Here is a 15,986-nt window from a genome sequence, read left to right on the forward strand (position 1 = left end):
CTTGAAGACTTCTCAAGAACACAGATCCTTTCATTTCCTCCAGTTTCAGCTAAGCAAGGTCCTTTCCAGGGGCGCAGTTTTCTGCGTGCTTGGGCGAGCACACAGGTCCGCCCTTTCCTGCTGCTGGCTGCGTCACTCATGCCCGGGAAGTTCCCCTTGCTGCTGGGTCCTTGCCTGTCAGACCACGCGTGACCCCCCGATACGCAGTGCTGCTTTGACGCGTGGGACCTCGCGGCTCTTCTGGTAATAGCCTCATTGGTGGGAAATAGGTGCCGTCTGCAGTTGATTTCGTGCCGGGGTCCTCTGGACTAAGGATTCAGCAAGTGATGTCCTGAAGACCTGAGGCCAACACCGCCTCTACGTGCACTGCCGTTGTCCTCGTTCCCTTGCCCCGTCCTGCACCTGTCGCGACTGCATTCAGAAGGCCGGGCTCAGGACACGTTCAGTTCTCTTGGATTGAGGCCTGATTTCCCGTCATTGGAAAGGTGAAACTAGGTTTATTATGTTAACTTTGGAGAATACACAGATGTTTTGTTGGAAGCTGTCCACAGACATTTTAGCATTTCAGTGGCGGAGAACAAATAGTTAAAGGCTGATGATTTTTTTTTTTTTTTTGGCCAGTCCTGGGCCTTGGACTCAGGGCCTGAGCACTGTCCCTGGCTTCTTCCCGCTCAAGGCTAGCACTCTGCCACCTGAGCCACAGCGCCCCTTCTGGCCGTTTTCCATATATGTGGTGCTGGGGAATTGAACCGAGAGCTTCATGTGTTGGAGGCAAGCACTCTTGCCACTAGGCCATATTCCCAGCCCCAAGGCTGATGATTAAGTTTTTTTAAAAAACAGGAAATGTGGAACAACTTTTTTCATACTAGACATGTTTCGAAATTTATTATTATAGAGGTGATGTACAGCGGGATTACAATTACATGAGTCAGGTAATAAGTACATTTCCTTTTGTACAGTGTCTTCTGTATACTAGACATCGTTTCATAACCAGGCTGATGTTTTTTATTACTCTAGTAATTAGAAGGATGTGCTATGTCAAAAGGGTAGTTTCCTCTCATTTTCTTCTGTGATAAAGCAAACGGTAAGTTCGTTTTCCCCCTTGACTTTGTCCAGTTGACCTTGCCTTCATTAGTGAGAGAAAACCAGGCTACTACTTAGTGTCTTCTCATACACAGGCTAAGACAAACAAGAATAGATATATTTTCCCTTTAATATTCCAAGTAGCCGAGAGAAAAGGTTTATAACAGTGCAGCTTTGAACTAGTTAAAAATGGGATTTAGTATTTTGGGACAAGTATTTGATTCAGTGGCTAAATGTGAATTGTTCTCTTGCCTTTATTTACTGAGTCCCAGAATTCTATAAGGGTTTTAAATATTACCGACACAGAAAAATAAAACATTACGGCACAGAAGATCTGCGTCTTAGCAAGTAAGAAAGCAAATCTTCCGCTAGTAAAAGGCTTTTGTGACTCAGTGCGGCTGCTTATAATCTCAGCATTTGAGATACTGGGACAAAAGATCATGTGTTTGAGGCTAGCCTGGGCCCTAAACACATTTGGAGGGTAGCCTCTAACAGTGAGATCCTGTCTCAAAAAAAAAAAAAAAAAAAAAAAAAAAAAAACAAGGACAAAGGGCTGTGGCTCGGTTTTGTTCATTATTTTCTGTTTGCAAGAACTGGAAACGAGAGGTTCTTTTTTTTTTTTTTTTTTTTTTGGCCAGTCCTGGGCCTTGGACTCAGGGCCTGAGCACTGTCCCTGGCTTCTTCCCGCTCAAGGCTAGCACTCTGCCACTTGAGCCACAGCGCCGCTTCTGGCCGTTTTCTGTATATGTGGTGCTGGGGAATCGAACCTAGGGCCTCGTGTATCCGAGGCAGGCACTCTTGCCACTAGGCTATATCCCCAGCCCCGAGAGGTTCTTATTATGTCCTGTATATAGTCTTTTTTTTTTTTTTTTCGTTTCTCAATTGTCTGTACCTTGTGTCTTGTATATAAGTTTATTTGATCTCTGGAAGGGAAAGGAAATCACAGAAACAGCAGGACAAAAGATGAATTAATGCAACATTGATACTCACTTGATACGACGTTGGAAATGAACTCTACAACTTGTGGGGGAGGGGCGTAGAGGGGTAAAGGGGAGAAAATGAGGGATGGGGTAACCGTGTTTAAAAACCAAGTACTCATTACCTTACTTATGTAATTGTAACCCCCTGTTTACCACCTTTTCCGTAAAGACTGAAAACATGGTTATTTGCTGGTTATGGTGGCTCACACCTGTAATAATCTCAGCTGCTCAGAGGCTGAGATCTGAGGATCACAGTTTGAAGCCAGCCCAGGCAGGAAAGTCCACGGAACTATTTTCAATTAATCAGCAAAACAAAAAACAAACAACAACAACAAAAAAACTGGAGGTAGAGCCATGGCTTAAGTTGGTGGAGTACCAGCCTTGAGCGAAAGAGCTAAGAGACAGTGTGCAAGCCGTTAGGTGAAGCCTAGTACCAGTGCCTACGCTAAATTTATTTATTTTATTTATTTTTTTTGCCAGTCCTAGGCTTTGGACTCAGGGCCTGAGCACTGTCCCTGGCTTCTCTTTGCTCAAGGCTAGCACTGTGCCACTTGAGCCACAGCGCCACTTCTGGCCTTTTCTATATATGTGGTGCTGGGGAATTGGACCCAGGGCTTCATATATACCAGGCAAGCACTCTTGCCACTAGGCCATATTCCCAGCCCGAGCACTATTTTTTTTTTTTTTTTTTGCCAGTCATGGGGCTTGGACTCAGGGCCTGAGCACTGTCCCTGGCTTCTTTCTGCTCAAGGCTAGCACTCTGCCACTTCACCCACAGCGCCACTTCTGGCCATTTTCTGTATATGTGGTACTGAGGAATCGAACCCAGGGCTTCATGTATATGAGTCAAGCGCTCTTGCCACTAGGCCATATTCCCAGCCCTAAATTGAGTTATATAAAGTTGCGCGTTCGGGCTGGGAAGGTAGCTCAGTGGCAAAGTGCTTGCCTTGAAAGTACAACATCCTGAGTTCAGTCCCCAGTACCGAAAGAAGAGAAACACCCTTCCCCCCCCAAAAAAAAAATAATAAAGTTGCGCGTTATGTGCAAGACAAGTGCCAAGAACTTTCATGTGACACACTTAACCCCATTACTTTGGTAAAGGAGAGTTTAGGTATTGATAAATACATACTTTTCAGTTAGAATAAAAAATAAATAGACATCCAGGCAGAGGGGAAAAATTCTAAAACAATCCTGCAAATACTCACATATCTCAAAGAATAAACTAATCTGTAAGATAGGAAAAAAAAAAAAAGCTTGGTATTAAGTCATTACTTACTTTAGGGTTCCCACTAGGAGGAGAATCAGAGCCGGAGAGGGCCACAAAATCATGTCAGCTCTCCAGGGGTTTATTTCATTTTTTTTATGTTTTTAGACAAGGTCTTGTTATGCCGCTGTAGGTGGCCTGGAACTTAAGATTCTTCTGCCTCTACTTCCGCAGGGATTGGGGGCCATGCGCCCAAAGCCTGGCCTATAATATTCATTTCTATTTTTTTTTTTTGTTTTGTGCTTCAACTAGCTTTGAAACATTTATATATATATATATATATATATATATATATATATATATTTTTTTTGGCCAGTCCTGGGCCTTGGACTCAGGGCCTGAGCACTGTCCCTGGCTTCTTCCCGCTCAAGGCTAGCACTCTGCCACCTGAGCCACAGCGCCCCTTCTGGCCGTTTTCCATATATGTGGTGCTGGGGAATTGAACCGAGAGCTTCATGTGTAGGAGGCAAGTGCTCTTGCCACTAGGCTATATCCCCAGCCCCCATTTCAAAATATTTTAAAGATATATTTAAAAATATTTCGTATGCTTCGTTTGCTTCCAGGAGACACCGGGGAAACGAATGGCCACTGGTTTCCCACATGGTTTCGCGTGGCCTGAACAAAGAAACACGGCATGAAACGTGTCCTTAAGCAATGACAGCACCTTTTGACAGTCGCCTTTTGATTCCCGCCTTGATTCGGGGACTCGCTGATCACGGGATGCGGTTCGGGAAAGGTGGCCGGAAGTCACCCAGGAGGCAGGTTACAGGATGAAGGGATGCTGCTGCTGTTTTTCTTTTTCTTCTGGTCTTCTTCCCCTGGTCCTCCCCACCCCCGCCCCTTGATCATGGTGTTCTCAAGAGCCCCGCCTCATGAAGTCCCCAGAGCTGCGAGGAAGAGAGGCGCAGAACACCGTGCTCTGCCAGTGCTTCAGCCCGCGTGTGGCCGAGCAAGGACTGAACATTAGACTCTTGAGTCACTCGGAAAGTTCTATACCCAGGACCTGGGGTCACCCTGGCTCCTCATTGTGTCCGTCTCCCCAGGGAACTGTAGAGCTGCCGCCGAGCTTTTTTTTTTTTTTCCTAATACTTTGACATGTATTTATTTATTTATTTTCCCACACATTATGCTAAGATAAATTGTGAAGTTTTTCTTTTTCTTTTTCTTTTTTTTTTTTTTGGCCAGTCCTGGGCCTTGGACTCAGGGCCTGAGCACTGTCCCTGGCTTCTTCCCGCTCAAGGCTAGCACTCTGCCACTTGAGCCACAGCGCCGCTTCTGGCCGTTTTCTGTATATGTGGTGCTGGGGAATCGAACCTAGGGCCTCGTGTATCCGAGGCAGGCACTCTTGCCACTAGGCTATATCCCCAGCCCTGCCGCCGAGCTTTTTAGGGACACTCTGGGAAAAAAACTCTCCTTCTCCACCCGCAAGGCAGGCCAAGGGGACCCGTCTGGGGACTGCATTTCTGCCCCTTATTATAGACTCTGTTTCTTTTTCCAATCCAATCTCCTGCGGCGACGGAAGCTTGGGCTGTCAGGGACAGCCACGGCTAGCTGGAGTCAGCTCCGTCCCCGCCCTGGGCCCTAGGCGGGGCCTGGAACCCACACTGCCGCTCTCTGACCACACGGGGTCGCCAGAGGTCGCCGGGTGACCTCCCCTGGCCCTTCAGGCGGTGAGGGTGTGAGTTCCCAGCGGCCTGTGGCGGACTCCACCACAGCGAAAGGGAAGCGGAGCCCTGTGTCGAGAGCAGAGGTGGAGGGCTCGGCTCCTGATGACATCGGCGTGCTGGAGTTGCCTGATTCCCTTCCTCCTTCCTTCTCTCCCCCCCTCCCTGCCTCCTTCCTTCCCCGCTTCTCTCCTCTTCCCATAACCCCTCCAGGAGCTCGAGAAGCCCGTGCCTGGGCCGTGTAACACGAACACGAACACTAACACTGCATCGAGGTCCTGGGGAGTCGGCAAGCAAGCTTTGGGAGAGCGTCTGCTTCCGTCTTTTTAGACTCAATTGCGTGTTCGCTAGCCCGAGCATGATGATTTCTTTTCTTAATTTCCTAAGATAGTTTATACAAGGACGTAAATATAAATGGACCTTGTAATCGCAAAGTATTATTGGATTTGACAAACGAAAACTGTTTTTCTTTCTTTCCTCCTACCGACGTGCTGAGAATGTCACTCACGTTGTCCCAAGACAATGTCACTCAAAGGGAGAAGCTTCCAGAAACTGTAGCTGTCGTGTACTGAGTGCTGTGTAGCTACAGTGAGCCACACCACCGCCCTGCATGATTTCACTTCACCCTGAGAGGAACGATGCGCTAACTGTATCACGCCGAGGAGGAAGTTGAGCTTCACAACAGTGTTTTCATGTCTTTTCTTTTCTTCTTGTGTGCCGGTAGCACTGGGGCTTCAACTGAGGCCTCGCGCCCTTGTGTGGCTTTTCTTTGCTCAAGGTCAGTGCTCTATTCCTTGAGACACCCCTCCACTTCTGGGTTTTGGGGTGACTATGGGACTCTTCCGCCCTGACTGGCTTCAAACCGGGATCCTGGGATCTCAGCCTCCTGCGTGGCTGGGATTACAGGCGGCTTGCAGGGAGGGAGGAGATGCGTTTTCCCCAGGAGGAGTATGGTGTACACGATCGCGGGGGGGTGCGGTGAGAGCGGGGAGCTGTGGTCTCCCGTTGCACGTGTTCGAAGCCCAGGCAGCGCCTTCGGCAGAGTCAGCTGCCCCACAGTGGCCGAGCCGAGGAGCCCTGGCTTGCGGGGCCCTTGTTGCCCTGGCTAGGGAACCCACACATCCGCACCGCACCGCCGTGGGACGCCTTGGGACACCCGGTGTCATTCTGTCATTCCTCAGGATCCCTGCCAGACGTGGTGAGTAGGGGAACAGCCGGGCACCGTGCGGAGGTCAGTGAGCCGTCCTGCAGCTGGAGGGGCCCCGGGGCTTTGCCTGGAGGAGCGGGCCGTGGGGCCCGCCGTGTGGGGTGAGGACGCCCTCCCGACGTCTGTGCTACTGACCTTGTTCCAGATGAGGACCGGGGTTGGGATCCCGATGACCTCGCAGCTCAAGTACACCTGGGCGCCCGTGACGTTCCGGATGTCCTTGGGGGGCGTCACGATGGAAGGGCCTGCGAGAGAGAGAGAGAGAGAGAGAGAGAGAGAGAGAGAGAGAGAGAGAGAGAGAGAGAGAGAGAGAGAGAGAGGGCACAAAGCCAAACGCGTCTGTCAGCGGCCCTGAACAGGACGGGCGAGTCAGCCTCATCTGCACTGGGAGGCGTGTGTGATTACTTATGGGGAGGAGACTGGCGACCAGCATAACTGGGCGTGTGTGTGTGTGTGCGTGTGTGTGCGTGTGTGCGTGTGTGTGCGTGTGTGTAACAATTGAAACAAGCAAACCAACCAAAACAACTAGGAAGAAAAAGCTGCTAACAAAACGGTCTTCTTTCCCACACCCTGCTCCAGTGAGTTTTAATTGACCGGCTGTTTTGTATTATCTGACACCATTGCCATTAATATAGTGGGATTGTTGGTGGTGGTGGTGGTGGTTTTCTTTCTTTGCTTTACGAGTGTTTCTGCTCGGGAGAGGAGGATAAACAGCTGCTCCTTGGGTCATGAGGAAAACGAATCTAAAGGGCCCGGGTAAAATGTCCTGAGCGCGGTGCACAGTCTGAGACTGAGCAGGGAGGAGGGGGACAGTGTAGGGGTGCACAGTCTGAGACTGAGCAGGGAGGAGGGGGACAGTGTAGGGGTGCACAGTCTGAGACTGAGCAGGGAGGAGGGGGACAGTGTAGGGGTGCACAGTCTGAGACTGAGCAGGGAGGAGGGGGACAGTGTAGGGGCTGTGAAGGGGACTTGGGATGGATGGATATCTTTTACCAGACAGGTCTGGTATCAGGGAAATTGCTGGAAGGACCTCCCCGCTCCCCCAGTACAGGTGGAGAGAGAGCTGAGAAAGGAAAGTGGGCGTCTCCTCTAAGTAGATGGGTCCTATCCGGGGTTCTCAGTGCCCAGGTCTCCGGCAAGGGGTATTAATACATTTGGGGGGAACCCAAATAGTCAGCAAGTATGGGACCCCTGGCAGGCCAGACGACACCTCCACAAGTCCCTGGAACCAGCCTTCCCCTTCTTTATCATGGTTTCCTCAGGAAGAAAGTCCACATGCGTGTGTGAGTCTGTGTGTGAGGGCGTGTGTGTGCTGCCACTGGGGCTTGACCTCAGATCCGCACACTTTTCCTTAGCTCTAGGAAGAACTTTCGGGAACAGTATTAGGCTGGTGATCTGCTACTTGAGACATACTTCCTTATTTAATAATAATAATAATTATTATTATTATTTTGGCCAGTCGGGCCTTAAACTCTGGGCCTGAGCACTGTCCCTGGCTTCTTTTTGCTCAAGGCCAGCACTCTGCCACTTGAGCCACAGCGCCACTTCTGGCCATTTTCTGTATATGTGGTGCTGGGGAATCGAACCCAGGGCCTCATGTATACGAGGCAAGCACTCTTGCCACTAGGCCATATCCCCAGCCCCTTATTATTTTGTTTTTGCCGGTTAATTGCAGGTGGGAGTCTCTTGGGTTTGTCTGCCTGGGCTGGCTTCAAACCATCATCTTCAGGTCTCAGCCACTGAGATCTGAGCCACTGGCCACGGGCGCCCAGCCCAGCTAACTTCTGCTGATTTCAAGTGAGGGTTCGGCCACCTGGGGCCTTCACAGAGATGGGGACAGTCGGCGGGGGAGGGGACCCAGAGCCCCCCCGCCCCTCCCATCCTGGCTTTCCCGTGAGGGACAACATGCTGAGCTCCAGCTAGCCGGGCGCCTCCTCCCATTCTGCCGCGTCTTCAATGAGTGCGTTAATGATTCCCTCCCACTCTCAAAGGTCAGCTTCCAGAGGGTCCTGTAGCCCAGTCACATGTTAAGCTGGGGGGAGGGGGGCTCTTGCCCCAGGGGCCTGGGAAAGGGACCAGCTCCCCTTTAGGCCTGGAAAGTTTTTCTGGCATCCTCAGCCCTCAAAAGACACAAAGTCTCCCTTCTGCAGCAAGGTTATTTCCAGCGCATGGATTCCCTGAGGCCGAGAGGAAATGACCCGGCCTGGAAGATTTTCCCACTCGTCCCAAGGACTGGAAGCCCTTTTGACAATCCCCTGGGATAGTTCCCTTGCTCTCCCACTCCTACGCGGGTGCAACACAATCCAAGTGTGGACAGGTCTAAATCCACGCTGTGCGTGTTTCCCCCGCCCCGTAGGGGTGACGTGCTGGGCCGGGAGCCCCGGTTTCTGTGCCCACACTGCGGTGCGTGAGCCCGGCGCGCCTGGGTGTCTGTCTGTCCTAGTCTGTCTGTTCCCTAGTCTGACTGCAACAGTACACACCCCAGCCAAGGGCTGAGCCTCCCCCTAGTCTAGCTTCTTTGGGGGGGGGGCTGGGGACCCCAAGGGCTTGGGCACCACATAACCGGATCTGGCTGGACTTGGAACTCCTCTCCTACACCTCAGGGCTGCACCCCTCCCTCAACACCCCCCCCCCCCCCCCCCCCCCCGCTGCTCCATCCTTCCTCCCACACAGGGGCTTAGCAGCCTGACCTCAAAGCTCAGGGGATCTCCAAGGATTGTTCTGGGAAGAATACACCAGTGTTCAGAGATGGGGGGGTGCTCGGGAACAAAGCTGCCCGCTCACCCCCTCAAAGCCACACGCGCAACGCACGAAGGTCCTATTGTACACTCGGGGCCTCAGCCCTGCACAACGCCACTCGTTCTAACCCGTGTCCATGTCCTCTGCGCCACAGGCTGGGACACTGCCAGCCTGCCATTTTGTCAGGGCTTGCTGTGACGTGTCCCATAGCATAACTTTTATTTTTATTTTTTGAGGGGTAAGGGGAATGGTACTAGGATTTGAACTCGGGGCCTGTGCACTAGCTAGGCAGGCACTTTACTGCCTGTACCTTGCTGCTAGCCCCTCTTTTTTTTTTTGGTTTTAGTTATTATTTTAGATAGGGTCTCACACTTTGGCCCAGGGCTGGCCTAGTACTGTGATTCTGTCTACCATCTTCCAGGTGGCTGGGACTACAGGTACCGACCACCATATATGGCTAGGTAGCAATGGAGTCTTCGTAGTTTTTCCTTGTGCTGGCTTTTCTCTGTGATCGTCCACTTTCTACCTCCCGAGTACTTGGGATCATGGACCATCAGTGCCCAGAAAGAGTTCTTTAAATAGATGTGAACTCCAGACTACTGTGAATACAAGCCATCCCTAGGGAGTTCAAGGTGAGGACAGATTAGACTGTGATTTCTCCTTCTCTCAACTTTAAATGAATGGGCTGAGTTCACACTTAGCCTAATCTGCAAACATCCATCCACTACCAGGCTACCTCTAGAATTCTACAGGATTTCCATGCCCTAAAAACCAGCATGATCCCTTAACTCTTATGGGGTGATGGTAGGATGAGAAAAGGAGGCCTTTAGGGCCAGGTTGCTATATGGCACTTACAAATACCCCTTTGAATGAAGGTCAGACTCAACAGCACAAGTACTTAATAAACACCTAAATTGTTAAGTGCTACCTATAAAAGGCCCTTCCATTTCCGATACCTACTCTCTTACGAAGGCAAATGGGGTCAGTAAAGGAGCAGATGAATAGTGCCCAGTCGATCTCACAGAGTAGATAGAGGCGGGTTGGCCTCCCCTTGACTTTCTGGGTTGGGAGAATCTGATCAGGATTCCATCCGTTCACTTTGTTCGGAGTCGACACCCAGAATATCTCCCCACCAGGCTCCCTCTGGTTCTTTGCTGCTTTCGACCAGGGCTGGAAATTCCCTGGGAACAAGCACAGGCCATGGAAGCCACCCAAGGTCAAGTGTGGTCGGGAGCGATGGCGGCAGCGTGACCGGCCGGGAGGATGGCAAGCAGGGCAGTCGGGGAAGTGCCCTGCCCTGGCCCTGACCCCTACCGCTCCTCATCGCTGATTGGATGGCCGATTTCACTACTGCCGCTCCTCATCGTTGATTGGATGGCCGATTTCACTACTGCCGCTCCTCATCGTCGATTGGATGGCCGATTTCACTACTGCCGCCCGCGGTGGGCTCAGCTCTCCTGCAGGAGAGCACTTGGCTCACTAACTGTGAAATCACTGCTCCGTCTCTCCCCTCGGTCTTCTCTCCCAAGAAGGCCAAAGAAGATCCAGAATGAATTCCTGTCCTCAAGAGTTAAAAAGCTTTCAGTTCACTCGGAGCGGGCTTTCTCACGCACAGAGCTCAAAGCGGTTCTCAAGGCCAGGCCATGAGTCACGACATCGCCATCTAAATCATCCTCAGTGTCTGTGCTCCAATTAAAACAAGTCGCAGCGTTTGCAATGCATGGGGACAAACACCCGGGGAGGCCCGGTTATTTATTTATTCTTGCCCTTTTCCATGAAGGTTTCCAGGCTGCTCACATCTTTGTCTAGCACACATCCTGTCCGTAGACTGACCGACGTCCACTGCTTCTCTCTGGCCCTTACTCACTCAGGGAAGGTCAGGAAACAGCTGCGCTGTCCACACTCCTGCCTGCTACTGACTTCAAGCCCACCCGTGTTCCCATCTCAAGTGACTGTCTCCAAATCAGGCCACCCTGTTTTCTTCTACACAGTGAACTAATTTTCTTACAATCTCTTTGAATCCTCTAAAATTCTCCCCAGCAATCAACATCTAGCTCCAGCTCTTTTTATTTCTTCTTCTTCTTTTTTTTTTTTGTCAGTCATGGGGCTTGAACTCAGGGCCCAAGCCCTGCCCTTGAGCTTTTTTGCTCAAGGTTACACTCTACCACTTTGAGCCACAGCTCCACATCTGGCTTTCTGGTGATTCACTGGAGATAAGAGTCTCAAGGACTTTCCTGCCCAGGTTGGCTTCGAACTGTGATCCACAGATCTCAGCCTCCTGAGTAGCTAGGATTATAGATGTGACTGGTGCCTGGCTTCTTCAGGTCTTCTTATTTCCTATTTTTCTTTTTAACTCTTGCCTAATCATTTTAGATACTCTCCGTCTGTCTGTCTCTATCAGTACTGGGGTTGAAATCAGGGCCTCCTTCTTGCTAGGCAGGCTCTCAAGGATGCTCTGAGCTCTTCAATCATTCCTTGAAGAGAAAGAAGAAAAAGGGAGGAAGGAAAAGAGAAGGAAACAAGAAAGACAGCCAGATGTTAAATGAAGTTGTAGCAACAAAGTTCTAAATTTGGTAGGAATTAAAAATTCAATGTAGGGGCTGGGGATATGGCCTAGTGGCAAGAGCGCTTGCCTCCTATACATGAGGCCCTGGGTTCAATTCCCCAGCACCACATATACAGAAAACGGCCAGAGGTGGCGCTGTGGCTCAAGTGGCAGAGTGCTAGCCTTGAGCAAAAAGAAGCCAGGGACAGTGCTCAGGCCCTGAGCCCCAGGACTGGCCAAAAAAAACAAAACAAAACAAAACAAAAATTCAATGTAATGAATCAGTGTCCGGCAGAGCTTTCTGCAGGGTGTTAACCTCAGTCAACTAAGTCAGCTGCCTTCATTTACCCCCTTTAAGTGCCAGCCCCGTGATTGCTTCAGGAGCACTTGCTTCTGACCCAGAAGTACGATGTCCTGAGAAGGATGGCTACAGAGATAGAAAAGAAAGAGTTATAGATGGATGCATTTAAATCTGGAATGTTACAATTTAGTTCTGAAGAAGTTGAAAAAGGCTACTTCTCACAAAACACACCAAGGACATGTGGGAAAGACCTGGAAATAGAGTTAATTTGGAATTGTACCCGTGATTCATTTAAATTGGTTTTATAGGAAGTTGTAAAAAAAAAAAACACAGAAAAAGAAAAAAGGCAGAGTTAAAATGGGTTAACCTCTGAAAAGCACCGGGAGGGATGCATTTAGGGAAGTATGTGAACAATTTCCTAGTTTCTGGCAGAGCACACAGGACTTCCGGGACCTGACCCGAGATGTCCTCACGGGGCCGCTGTTTGAAAAACAGCAAAGCTCTGTGGAATCGGAGCACTGGATGCCGGGTCCTCTGCCATCGACCTTAGTGAAGCCACTTGGCCATTGTTTTAGGGCAAGACTCCAGGGCCCGTCTTCGGGTTGGAAGTGAGGCCCTCTATCGGGAACGACCCAGAGCAGAGATGCTGGGCACCTTCAACGCCCATGCAGTTCTCAAGCCCCCTGCCTGGCTCTGGAGGTCTCCGTGCATTGCAAACGAGCCCTGCACTCGAACACCCACGTACCCTGTGCACTTCCCATTCTCCCAGGAGCGGAACAAGTGCAATGTAGACAGATAGCAGCTGTTATCTAGTTAGCCAAGTTTTCAACCCGAAAGGGCCAAGTGGATGTCAGGAAAGGTCATCTTTTGAAACTGAGTATAGTCCACTGAGCCTCAGAAATAAATTCCTAGATCAAAATCAAGTGTGTAGTAATTTAAAAATCGAAGCCAATAGAATAAAAGTTAAATTTTTCACCCAGTGCCCATCCTCCAGTCATAGTCAATTATATACTGCTTTTTTCTTAGTGTCAGTCCTGTGGCTTGAACTTAGGGCCTGGGCACTGTCCGTGAACTTGTTTCCTCAAAGCTGGTTTCTACTAAATCCTCAGATCTCATGTGCTTGAGTGGCTAGGATTACAGGTGTGAGCCACTCGAGTCTGGCTTCACTAGATACTTTTTGTTTTGTTGTTTGTCTCATTCACTCCATCTGTTTTTTTTTTTCTCTGAAAATTAACTTTTCTTTATTTCTATGCCAACCCTCTGCTTGTTACCATGTCCACTCACTTTTTTTTTTATGCATTACCACTTCCAGAACTTTCCTTTGTGTCAATACCCTTGTCTCCTCAGACTATCTCCCCGCTTGTCGCTTGTCAAATCCTTTCCCTTTAGATGAAGTTTCAAGACAACAGTTTCATCTCCCTCTGAGATGATTATAATGGTGATTTTACAAAATCGGTCCTTACTTATTTCTTCTCTAAAGTCCTTGTTGGATTCAGAGTTTGTTCACACAGCTTAGAGCATCAACCTTTCCATGATGACAGAACGGAGCCAAGAAGTATGGTATTACGTTTCTCATGTTCACTGGAGAGAAGGAAAGTCTACACCATGCACAGTGGGTAAATAGAGACGCCAACAACCTCAGCACAACATGATTCGGCAACGAAAGCCCACAAGTCACCCATGTCTTAAAAATGCACCTCTACGACACTGTCAAGCTGATAACTGTCATATGAGTTTTTATAACTGTAACAGTTTGGCATTCTAGTTCTCAGCTGGTGGATTCATAAGTCACCTTAATTTTCACAAGTCTTCTACTTGCCTATCTTTCCATCATAACCAAGGTCTCTGGACTGCTTTCTACCCACCAGCCAACTAGTGTATGGCCAGGTGATGCAGGTTAATTCCAGCATGTATCACTCAAAGGCTCATCCATCACCTCATGCCTGAAATAAAGGGTTTTGCATCAAAGTGAGTTATATTACTTACTTTATGGGACTCACGGAACCCTTATTAACATGGCTGGCGCCGCGAGCATAAGGACTCTTCCAAGTTAGGGCAGATCTGCAAATCAGATCCTCTTGGCTCTTAATGATGCTGGACCTGAAATGGTTCTTAGAGTGTGTGCGTTCTTACCAAATAAGGGGACCGGGGGACTTAAGGAAGATTTCAGATGCCACATATGGAGATAAGGACTTCAGACAAGTTGGCAAACGTCCTTAAACTAAGATGAGATTCCGATAACGCATACAGGGGGAAAGGACCGAACAAAAGTACCAAATGGGAAAAGAATAGTAGGAAGGCGCGATGGCCAAGAGGTGGAAGGGGATGAAACAAGTAGAAACTTCCTGATATTACATAAGGGGAAGCAGAAACTGTACAGCTAATTAAAGAGCAGAGCTACCTGCCAAGGCGTTTTGGGAACTTCCCGAGGTCGAGTGATGTAGAAACGGAACACTGGTATGGGAATGGAGCACACAGTCTCGGGGGACCTGCTGAGCCAAGCAAATGAGAAGACTACATTTTAAACAGCATAGGCCAGATTCAATAAGGAATTTATTTGTCGTAAGTAAATACAATTTAATTAAATCAGGGAAGTAAAATTTAATACAGGGGGGCTGGGAATGTGGCTTAGGGGTAGAGTGCTTGCCTAGCACGCATGAAGCACTCAGTTCGATTCCTCAGTACCACATAACAGAAAAAGCCAGAAGTGGTGCTGTGGCTCAAGTGGCAGAGTGCTAGCCAAAGAAGTGCTGAGCAAAAGAAGCTCAGGGACAGCGCCCAGGCCCTGAGTTCAAGCCCCAAGACTGGCAAGAAAAAAATTAATAAAGTACTTATTAGTTGAAGGAAAAATTATGTGGTTATAGCAGCTACTGCTAGTATTTATACTTCAGTCTGAAGGAAAAAAAATAACAGTTCATAATACTAAGGCCTTGCTAAACATTGTCTGGGTAAAAGGTATGTAAAATTGTTTCCTCTTTTTTTGAACTAAGGTATGATGGTGTAAGGGAAACTGAGGACAAATAGACCATAAAGAAACCACTAGCAATGTTTGTAATAGACTGCAGTCCGTTTGGAGCATAGACCAAAATGAGGGATTTGTTTGTTCTACTACTTCTGAGTTATGCAATATTGCTCCAGTTGTTTGATTTCAGTTAGCTTATTCTTCTGTGAAATGGGACAATAAGATTCTAAATTGCGGGCTGGGGATATAGCCTAGTGGCAAGAGTGCCTGCCTCGGATACACGAGGCCCTAGGTTCGATTCCCCAGCACCACATATACAGAAAATGGCCAGAAGCGGCGCTGTGGCTTAAGTGGCAGAGTGCTAGCCTTGAGCGGGAAGAAGCCAGGGACAGTGCTCAGGCCCTGAGTCCAAGGCCCACGACTGGCCAAAAAAAAAAAAAAAAAAAAAAAAAAAAGATTCTAAATTGCTAAGATGAATAGAAAGATGAAATAGACACAATTAGCACCGGATAAAGCTTTACTCAATAAACATTAGTTCTTTTTCTCAGGATATATTGGTTTTTTATCCCAGAATTTAAAGTCCAGTGTATCTGTGAGTGCAAGAGTGACACAACTCAAGTAGCATTTTAGGAGGTGATTTTGGAGGCCTCTGCGGCTGTATTGGGTCTCGGCGGGGCCCAAGCGCCTTCGCAAAGGCTATGGCGATGGGAAGTGAAAGGAAAGAGTGGAAGCTGATTGCTCAGAAAGAATGACCCCTGTGAGTACTAACGGATTGGCTGTAGAGACAGGAGAAAAGGTCACAGGCCAAGGCTGGAAGAGGCTGCCATATTGCAGAGGCAGGATACTGATGGGGAAGGCGCTGGACTGCAGTGCGGAAGGATGGATTGAGATGTTCAGATTTGCTGAGTTGAGGATCCAACCTGGTAACAAGGAGGCATTAACCCCCCTGGGGAGAGAAAAATGGACTGAGAGGTGGGCACCAGTGGGGCCCAGGTGAACATGGCCGCGTTTGCATTTCGGTCCTGGGAAGGTCACCCGGGGTTCCTTCCTGTGGAAGAAAGCCATCTTGGCTCTCTCTCCACAGAGGGAGTTCTAGCAGCTTCCTGCTGCCCATCCAGCCCCCACAAGGCAGACAGGTGGCCTTAGGACCTGTCCTGACGCCCCGCTAGGCCTCCAGGCGGAGAGGCCCTGGGACAGCAAACACAGACCCCGTGATCACATTCCCAGCTGATTCCTCTGTG

General features: G+C 49.2%; 1 protein-coding gene across 1 annotated transcript in view; it reads right to left on the minus strand.

The window, feature by feature from the left end:
* Igfbp7 (insulin like growth factor binding protein 7) overlaps nt 1-15,986 on the minus strand; it is a 59,723-nt gene that overhangs the window by 2,793 nt on the left and 40,944 nt on the right. Inside the window, exon 2 of the mRNA XM_048364811.1 lies at nt 6,334-6,443. Coding sequence (XP_048220768.1) covers nt 6,334-6,443 — 110 coding nt within the window. The remainder of the gene's footprint in view (nt 1-6,333; nt 6,444-15,986) is intronic.

The sequence above is a fragment of the Perognathus longimembris genome, chromosome 16 (assembly GCF_023159225.1).
Source record: "Perognathus longimembris pacificus isolate PPM17 chromosome 16, ASM2315922v1, whole genome shotgun sequence".
Classification (NCBI taxonomy): domain Eukaryota; kingdom Metazoa; phylum Chordata; class Mammalia; order Rodentia; family Heteromyidae; genus Perognathus; species Perognathus longimembris.